This window comes from Megalops cyprinoides, chromosome 15 (genome assembly GCF_013368585.1).
Source record: "Megalops cyprinoides isolate fMegCyp1 chromosome 15, fMegCyp1.pri, whole genome shotgun sequence".
Classification (NCBI taxonomy): domain Eukaryota; kingdom Metazoa; phylum Chordata; class Actinopteri; order Elopiformes; family Megalopidae; genus Megalops; species Megalops cyprinoides.
This window is the reverse complement of record NC_050597.1, coordinates 14,708,022-14,718,121: the sequence shown is the minus strand read 5'-3', so window position 1 is coordinate 14,718,121 and position 10,100 is coordinate 14,708,022. Positions and strand designations below refer to the sequence as shown.

The 10,100-nt window shown below is 40.3% G+C and overlaps 1 protein-coding gene across 2 annotated transcripts; it reads right to left on the bottom strand.

Moving 5' to 3' along the window:
* Positions 1-3,201: 3,201 nt before the first annotated feature.
* On the bottom strand, positions 3,202-9,772 carry ptp4a1 (protein tyrosine phosphatase 4A1). 2 transcript variants are annotated; one of them, XM_036546627.1, is made up of 6 exons: positions 9,629-9,772; positions 6,454-7,060; positions 5,913-6,005; positions 5,630-5,760; positions 5,173-5,247; positions 3,202-5,047 (listed from the first exon to the last, which is right to left on the bottom strand). In XM_036546627.1, exons 2-6 carry the CDS (start codon positions 6,556-6,558, stop codon positions 4,930-4,932), a joined length of 522 nt encoding a protein of 173 aa, XP_036402520.1. In that variant the 5' UTR covers positions 6,559-7,060; positions 9,629-9,772; the 3' UTR covers positions 3,202-4,929. The 2 variants fall into 2 exon arrangements, with proteins under 2 accessions (XP_036402520.1, XP_036402521.1); XM_036546628.1 differs by having other exon boundaries at positions 6,454-7,057.
* Between the last annotated feature and the right edge of the window lie 328 nt (positions 9,773-10,100).

The following is a 10,100-nucleotide window of genomic DNA, read 5'->3' as shown; positions in this document are numbered from 1 at the left end:
CTAGACCAGGTCTACGGAGGCGTTGCCATGGCGATCAGTCTGGTTATACGTAAACTCACCTTTGTGAAATCTGAAACCCCAGATTGTTCTTAAACACGATGTGCCCTGTGGTATTTTGCCTGGGAAGAAGTTATGTATTGATTGATGGCTGGTTGATTGATTGACAGAAGGAATTACTTAAATACTATACCTTGGACACCCAATAAGTGAAGATGCCACAAGCCTTCATCATTAAAATATAGGGGGTATATAAAACACAAAATGGATATAAAACACAAAATTGCATCTTTAAGAGATGAGAGGGCTGGAAATGTACTCATTCACACTGTATATTCCAGAACTGCTACTAAGGTTCTCAGTGTAGATATGGCCATTATGCAGGCCATGGAGGGTGTTTGACTTCATCCTGGTGTTCATGAAACCACTCTTCATTCTGTTTAGTGTGTTTGGGGGCATTATCATCTTGGAATATGGGAACATTTAGAGGAAACAGTGTTTTCATCATAGGGTGCACCTGGTCACCTAAAATGGCTTTGTCTTACTTAACCATAATTCTACCTTGTGGAGGAATAATCAGGCCCACAAAATGGATGTTCGACTATAACGGATGCAATACTATGTAACAGTTTGGAGCAGGCAATATGGGTTAAAGGCTTCCTTTGGCTTTTTCCAAACAAGTGGTTTCCAAATGGCAGCCCTACAATGTTTTTGTTGAGACTGGGTCACAGAGGCGTGGATTCAGTTCTGTGGTGCTTTCAGAGACTGTTGTTCTGTGGTTTTAAGCAACTATCCTGTTAAGTGTCTGTCTATCCCTGTTATAAGCTTTGACTTGTAACCACAGTTCCTCTTTCCTTATGTCGTTTTTCCTTGTTTGGCGTATGCTGTTTAATTTCCCATGACACATTAAGAAATTTTGCTGTTTCTGTGGCTGAAACACATGGAATTTGAGCACCAACTATGTGGCCTTGTCCAAAATGTGTTCTAGCTGTCACATTGCTTTAGAAGCTTACATTTTAAAGTTAATTTCAAAACATCTTTGACATCAGAAACATATTGCAAATTAGTATTAACTTTAATGTGATACCTGTAGTGATGACTCCTTATGATTTTTTGCTTGTGTTGTTTGGATAAAAGTGTCTGCCAAATGAATAAATGTAATGTAAATGTTAGTTGTGATAGTAGTTGCCTTAAAATGAGTCCTTTTTCATTAGGTGTTTCCATTATTTTGTCTGCTCATGTAAATAAGACATTTTAAGAAAAAATTGGAAACTTCTAAATGCATGTTTTAAAATATCGATTGAGCAATTAGCTAGAATGGAAGCCAACCTGCACAGCAGTTTCCAGCTGGCATTAAACCAAACATGAACAGTGTGTTGATGTGTCAGAGTGGGAGAGATTATTTTGGAGCATGAGATGAGTTCAAAAAAGGCTAGAAGTGAAGCTCAGGTTAATCTCTTGAAAAGCAATTAAACCTTTGCTTCACATAACCTTAAGTATATAAGGTATGGTTATAAACATGATAACCTGATTGGAAAATATCAGTAACTTGACTGCAGTGAACCCTGATAAGCATGATGATTTACACAACCATTTGCATTAAGCTATTTATGTGTCCTTGGTGAATTAAAACATAGTCATGGGAATGTCCATTATTCATAATGTAGTCATCTGCGATGGAGAATCAAACCTGCAACGTACCCAAATATACCTGTATGAGGACTTCAGGAATCTTATTGACATTGGGAATAGGGATAGGGATATTTCTTTGAGTTGAAGAGAAGCATATTAGGTTTCCACAGAGCTTATTTGCTGGCAGTTTAACACAGACCAGAGAGTGTTGCAGACATTAGGATTGTCATCATAGTAAACACATGTAATTCTTGGTATCTGGCATATCAATAAGTCTGAACATTGACCATCACCATTTTTTTATTTGTGTTTTACTTTGAGTGTTCCATCTCTACTAAATCCCCATTTCTGTTGTCCCTCAATAAAGGAGTCACAAATGAAGGAAAGCATATGCATTTCAGTGTTTATTTCACATACGAGCTTTCTCACAAGCTAGTAAACACTGGCCAGTTGCTTCTCCCACAGTACTACAGCACACGTTCCCATTTACAGTATAAATAGTTGATCTAACATTAACACATCACCATTTCAAATACATAAATTATCAAGTATCCAAGTATTAAGTTATGCAGATCAAATAAAAAGGCATACAAAATATTGCAGACATTGATGTCCAGTTTGAAGCCAACAGAAGAAATCACATTTTAGACAAAGCAGTAGTTGGTAAACAAAGTTGGTACACACATTTAAAAGAAAAAAAATGTCTTCAAGATCATTATACAATAAGTTTTAACTACAATACCAAAGCATCTGTATATTAAAAAGTTACTGAAGGGCATACTTCCTGCAAGACAAAGGCAACGTTTTTAATTTGATCCAAATAGTACTAAACACCCCCTCCAAACACATCACCTGGCCCCAATAAACCAACAGAGGGCCATTTTCCTTTTAAACCATAAGGCTTTTAAAACGTGACCAACTGAAGGAGAGCATGTGCTTCTACGGTTTTAAATAAAATGGAGGTTTACAGAAAGAGGACGCAGAATCAGACAATTTTAGTGTTATACCAAAGTCATTTCATTTTTGTTAAAAAGTAAAACAGATGTGCAAAAACCAACCCTCCGTTAATAAAAAGTAAACAAGTACCAGTATATACAATGAGTACCCATTTTCCTTGTTCTTTCCAAGACAAACACTAAGAGAAAGTGATCAAACTGGTCTGCATGTCACTAATCTTATGATGGCATGTATGTTCATACAAAACTAAAACATGTTTGGCACCTAACTTAACTAACTTCACAGTTTAATGTAACAAATTTGTCTACTCTGATTTGTAACTGTTGATAAATGTCCTTTGTAAGGATCCCACATGGTTTTAAACATTGGTCTAAAAACTGGTCAGTATTTTATTTTCACAAGTTACAAAAGAAAGCCTTCAAACTCTGATCAAGGTTATGGCCATGGTTAAAATAATGCAATGGGTTGACAATTTCGCTCAAAGTCCACCTCTCTCTGGGGATGGGGGTTGTGTTTACCACAAAGCCTGTGAGGGAGTGGGGACTGACATTCAGGTTGATTGGCAGGTGTCTGAATGCTACCTTCTCCATTTCTGCCATCATCATTCATAGCAGTTTTTTTTTTGGGGGGGGGGGGGGGTCGAACCATGCAAAGCAGTGAAAAGTGCATACATTTCTGTTCTTTCTCAAATGGAGGTTTCACGATTAGTGGAGTGCATCTAGATCGTATCAGTATAACTGGTAGAGACAAGTGGTTGGATGACGCTGCCAAGAATACGCCCCAGAATTTAGTCAGAACAAACCAAAGTGAGGCAATGCCAGCAAATCAATGATCGTGCAGCTATATGCAAGGGTACAGCTGGTTTTCCATTCCTACAGTTACCACTTACAAGCGCTGATGACCTTAGCATCACAGACCTCAGGGAAAGTGTTAACTCAACCCTTTCCAAATACTTGTCTAATATCATGCAAACAAGTAATTTTGAGCCAAAAAAGCGTAAGTGCCTCTATGTCTCTGATGTGAAAGCCACTGTGAAAAGCTGCTTTTCTCTAGCTTTGTTTCAAGAATGCAACAACTCCCCTCTTCTTCCTAGGCATCAGTTCCTCGTTTAACATAGCAACTGATCTTTCACTAAATACTAAAAATGTTATTGACCAGCTCTGGTGTGCATTTCACAATTGGCATGGTTTCAACAATGTTATGGAAAAAATGTCAATGCATCATCTGATCATCTTCTTAATAAAAAATGGAATCAAAAGATTTGCCCCTAAAACACAAATAGATTGTTAGTTGTGATGAATGTACAATTGTTTCAGAAACATGAATGTGTTTTTAGAGCAATTCAATCAGCAACTGTCACGCTTAAGATTTTAAACACAGAAAAAAGGTAAATTCAAACATCCCAGAAGGGTAAAGAGACTCATGTTAAGTACAGAAGTGGTGCCTTCAAGCCAATGTGCAGCCATGAGCTGAGATATGTCAGCAGTCTGGGCAGTTTAAGGAGCTGTAAAAAAATTGGACACCTGCAGTTTTTGGCTAGAACCCCCTTTTCAAAAACTTTTACACATTGCATCACAGGAATGTACGGGACTAAGACATTATGCAGTCTTTCCAATTGGTGAGATTTTGACCAGATTTAAATTCGCTATAAACATCAGCCATGTAGCTATATTAATTGATGGTTACATAGCAGTAGCGAGCAGAGCACAGTAGCTAAAAGGTTGTCAGTTGGAGAGCACGTAACAACTGTAACTTATGTAAGCAGCTGGCTCCTGCATCTTCCTACTTGTAGAATTATAACATTTTTATCTTACGAGATCAATACAGCAAACTATTTTTACACAACAACATGTTATTGGTAGTTTGCTGGTTGGAAGCTGGCTATGTGTCATCCCGACAGGAGGAATCTGGGCACAAAAGGCCAGGAAAACCCTTACATCTTCTTAGAGTACACCCTGAAACAGCTACACTAAAATAAAATACTATTGGGGGGGGGGGGGGGGGCAGTTTTTTGCTGGGTACAAAAGCTGAAAAACTATGAACCCCCAAAAGTTGAAGATGAATATTAACCGACCAAGCCATCCCAATAATTTGCAACGGTAAAATTATTTTTAATATCTTTAGACCAACTTTTAAAACAGTGGAGGGTACCTTTGAGAAATCACGGGATTGGGCAAAATGGGTGTTGGTTGAAAGGTGATGTGTCATGGTTTCCTATGGATGTACCTACATATCGTTTACTGAATTGGGGGGTTCAAGGGGCATCTGCACAACATGTGGCCACAACACAAACACTCTGTGCCTTCTGTAGGGGGAGTTAGCGAGTGGCGAATGACTTCTGCCCTACTGGATGCAGCAGTTGTTACGATGGCCGTTGGAGTCTTTGAATCGCAGGCGCATCTTTGGACGATACTTCTCCAGATAAAGGAGCTGTTTACTGTTGAATGCACCACGGCGCTTCCTAGATGACAGTGAAAATCAAGTAATAGTAAGTATAGTTAAAAAGGGGCGACAAAAAATTGAACTCTCATGATGTTTGAAATTAACACTATCCTCTTGTTTGAGGTGATGCAAAATTAAACTTACTGTCTGATGAACTGGACAGCATCTTCATACTTCATCCCACATTCTATCATGGCAAGGGCAACCAGGACTGGGGCTCTTTGATGCAAAGAAATATATTCAGTATTTGCATAGTGTTTACCACTGTTTGACAAGTGACAAGATGCATTATTTTAGTGACTCATTTTCACCATTGGCGTGACTCAGACCTGTTGAGTACTACACCCCTAACAAACATTCATTTAAAGATTTGATGAATAAATAATCATAACAATAAAAACTAAACAGGCAATATCTAAACTCAGTACCATAGCTTGTTAGTCATAAGGTGGCAGACTGCACCACTGCCACTCAATGATATCACCACCAGACAGATGGATCACTGAGTTACGGATGAGTAACATTTCCGCATGCATCACCTTCTCTTTTTGCTGCGATTCATTCAGGACATTGTAACAAAAAGTAACTAACAGATACATACCTTCCAAGCCCCGCCACGCAATGGACAGCGATGCAGCAGCCAGGCTCCTCGCGGAACTTGGCCCTCAGGAGGTTCAGCCAATCATCAACAATCTGGTTGGAGGGAGGAGCTCCATCGTCAAAGGGCCAATCCTAACAAGGAGGGGGGGGGGAGACCAATGATGTCCAGCTGTGTAAAACCTTTGGAACTTGCATATCAAGGTGTCCCAAGACCATAACATATTACATTCATGTCTCACAATCACAAAAGCCCTTACAATACCAGATGTCATCTTAATGCTTACCAAAACCTGAATCCCTTCTTTCTCCACCTGTGCAGCATCATAGGTGGCTTCACATACTCTAACAACGGTGGTCACTCCATATTTCTTCAATTCCTGTAAATACAACCAAATCAACACAGCCATGTTACAACACACTGTTTTCCATTAATATACTAATACATAATCTATGCATGCTACTATCTGCCAGTAAGGTTAGTAATAAGTTTATTCCAATCCATTACATCCAAAATCATGACAGTAAAGAGACTCACATTCCATGCTCAAGTACACACACTTCTTCTGAATAAAAACATGTACTAAGATTTTGCACCTGTAATTATTGTTTGCGGCCTACAATAATGGTCCTGAGAGAAAAGTTTGCAATTTGAACAGATCACTTAAATCTCTAAGTCAAAGACAAGTTAATAAGGCCTGTTGCTATTTACAATAAAATAAAGTAAGTAAATACAGAAGCTACAAGCCAAAACATTTTAATAAAACTCATTCAACAGATACCATGCTTCAGCTCCCAAAAGTGATGAAGGATTTTGCTGGAGCTCACCTCTATGAACTTGTTTAAGGTGGCATTGGTGGGGTTGTGAGTGATGAGGAATCTCATATTCTTGTACGTGATCTCCACAGGGGCAGGGCGATTCATACGGGCCATTGTGAAAAGATTTACAAATTCAGTGACAAACAATACTTTTTAATAACCCAATGAAAGAGTGGACGAACCAGGCGGGAGGACAGAACGTGTCTTCTTATATTCCTTGCAAGAAAAAAACTCAGCCTTTGCTGGTCTGAAGTTGAGGGGCCTGGAATGGGGTGGGAAAGGGATGGGCAAAGTGGGCGATGGACCTCTCCAAACAAATCCAAAGATCTTCTCAAATCCGAATAGACGGAAGCCGTCGAAGGCAGTGTGCTCGAAGATTACCCCATCCAGGTGTTTTCTCCTCAGGTGAGATGAACGCTCTGCCACTGCTGCAAGTTCAACACTCTGGTTTCCCAGATACCGCCAGGCGCTCAGCTCCTTAAGGGGGCTTCTTTGTGGAGTAATAATATGTTCCTACAGTTCACTTGTCTGCATAGACGTCGTGCTGTGCCTGGCAGTAATCCCCACTGCCCTTCAGAAACTCCATAAATGTGTGACCAAGAACACCACAGAACTGCTGTGAGAGAAACAACAAGAGAGAAAGGGGAGGTCAGCAACCATTCCCCCAAGTCAGGGGAAGATCCTCATACACAGGAACAATGACTGAACACTTTTGATCCTTAGCTCTGCTGACCCTAGGACCCAAGGACAGCGTGCTGTCTATACAGAGAAACATTTTCTGATGGAAGAGGACACCTTAAAATGTATATTTAAATATATCTTATTTTTCTACATTTATGCCATGGCCACTTGGAAGCCTCATAGCTTTCTGGGGAGCATATGGACTATGTTTATTGAGAAGTAGAAGACAATCTGACATGAAACAAGCATGAATTAATTACTAAAATATTAAAAAGAATCAAGCTCTGTTTCGAAGGTCAAATATCCACTGACTCTTCTGTCAGTTTCAAGCATCATAATGTAGACAAAATCCACTTCAGCCTTCAACATCTGCTATCTAAAAGTGATCCATGGTTTCAACACAAATAGGCAATTAATGAGACAGGAAAGGTATTTTACTTGCTGGTGAGGCAATACATGTAATAGAATGAAATATACTGCACTGTGATTTACATTACTACTACCAAGAACCTCTGATTCTACCGATTTCAGGCAGCAGTGTAACATAGCGGTTAAAGAGCAGGACTCGCAACCAAAAGATTGCCGGTTTCATTCCCCACTGGGGCACTTCTGCTGTACCCTTGAACAAGGTACTTAACCCACAACTGTCTCAGTAAATATCCAGATGTATAACTGGATAACATTGTAATGTACGGATTGGTAATCGTTTAAATAGAACATATGCCACCCTGTTCTCTGACAAAACATACCTCCCGGCCACAGACGTCCATCTCAGGAGCAGTGTAGACTAGGGTGGGTCAGGCACTCGGCAATCCGTCTGAATTACAACTATACTGTGCTTTTCGAGTAATATAGCGAGCCATACTGTAATATAGCTACCCTGTGAAGAGTGCTCGTAAAAAAATGTCACGAAATGTTATTGAAAAAGTACCGAACGAATACGTCATTTCGACGTGATCATGGTTTAAATCGTGACTAAACCACCGCGGTGCGACATGTTTACAAAATGATTTTCTTTGTGTTTCACAGGCGCTTTCTTGGGCGCGTTTTTCCACGGAAAGTGGACATTCTCTTTCGCCCTAAGCGCCTTACAGACGGATTAATTTACAAAGGAACCCAACAAGCCCTGGTCGCTTTGGGCTCGGTCTTGCAAATACTTGAGCAGAGCCAAGAGGGAGGCCATTACAGCGTTGCTAGCTAGCTGTGTTCTTTCAGATAAGGTTTGCTTGCTAACCACTCCTGGTGCACTACCTAGAATAACACCGCGTCGTATTCTCAAGCTACACGGCCATATCTGGTAATACACACGGTAAAACACTCTCTAAATAAAACTGTCACCTTGAAATGGATACTGACTTGTGATGATTATTATTTTTTACATTTGGGGCGTAATATTTACCCTAGCAACAACAAACATTTGCTGGTGGTCCACAGTTCTTCAGACTGCTTCGAACTGGAGAAAAATGAGGGCATGTCCGTGCCCTACTTCTTCGAGCGAGCAACTGGATTGAGCAGGATTTGCTCCTCGCAGTCGTACTCCTGTACCACTGGTTAGCCAACAAGCTACAAAACAACATTCCCACAGGTACAATTCCTGAGTACCCCTTTGAACCAATATTAAACCATTCGCTTCATTATGCGCCGACTAGCTATTGTAACAGCCTTTTAAATAAGGTTAGTTCGTAAAACGCCGGTTATGTAGGTGCCTAACCATCTAACAATCAAGCTAACAATGACAATGTGGCATGGCTACGTAGTCCGCGGTGATTCAATGTGGCAATGTTAGCTTATTTAGCCATTACATTACCATTTACAGCAATCAACCACGCAGGAAGCCAAACAAAGTACTGAACGAGCAAGAGGGGGGCTGGGACATTGAAGAAAGGATCGCGGGATGGGCTCGTGTGGCCCGAAGCTAACTAGCTTAGCCAACTGCTTTCCCCCTGAGTACTCGGACACTGAGGCCTACCTACACTATAACCTTAGCGTGCTTCCAGCTAGCTCATGTTGGCCTGTGAATAACAATTGTCAATAGATAACTAAATTATATTAGAAAAACTGGCACGAGTGCTTTGAACACAACACCCCTGAAATTAACGCCCTAATTAAGTAATTAGACAAAAGTACACAGGTAGCTAGCAACTTCCAAGAGCAAATCGTAAGCACCGGGAGAAGGTGCTGATAGCGTAATTGGCAAGCTTGTGCTACCGTTACCATTCTGAGCCGTGCCTAGAAAATTCCCCAAACTGTAGCGCCTTCACGCTAGATACCGTCTGACAATATTAGCAAGTTAAATTGTCTACCTTCCTGTCGTATCACGACAAAGTCGATCATTTAAAATGACAAAATCAACCATGTTACACAAAGCAAATTAGGACAAAAGGCCGTAATGTAGCGACGAATTTAAACTAGCCAACTAACGTTAGCCATCTCTTTCGCATTAAAAATCAAAAACTGCAAATCAAGAAAAATGAATGAATTTAATGAATTTAAAAATACTTACAGGGATATGCTTACTCATTGAAGATTGTAGCTTAATCATAAAGCCGGTCCCTAAGAAGAAGAGAAAAATGATCTCGCTAGTGGTCTTGTACCATACAGCTACCGTCCGTGCTGGGTCGGTGTCCGCTCTGCTGTTGCTCCAGCACGAAGCAGTCACTGAATGCTCACGTAACTCCACCCCCGCAAAAATAGCGTGACGTTCTCCACCTGAAAACGTGCGTCATTAGTCCATTGAAACCGAGCCACCTCCTCTGACACTTCAGATGGAGGACGGCCATGTCAGGTGAGTTATTTTCATATTAGAAGGCCGTCTGTAGTAAAGCTCAAGAGGAAGGTAAACCTATAGAGTTGTTTGTTTTATGTCATTATGCCTTTTTAGAATCACATGAAAAATTCACTAAAGGAAGTGAAAAGATGATACTCAACTGCCTTGTATTTTTCTTATCTACAAAGATTTTAACTTCCAAGTCAGT

Coding starts and splice junctions, on each gene's coding strand:
- ptp4a1 (XM_036546627.1), bottom strand. CDS start 6,558: ATGGCCCGTATGAATCGCCCTGCCCCTGTGGAGATCACGTACAAGAAT. Junction 6,006..6,453: donor CCTTAAACAAGTTCATAGAG/GTGAGCTCCAGC, acceptor TTGTATTTACAG/GAATTGAAGAAATATGGAGT. Junction 5,248..5,629: donor TGCGTGGCGGGGCTTGGAAG/GTATGTATCTGT, acceptor TTTGCATCAAAG/AGCCCCAGTCCTGGTTGCCC.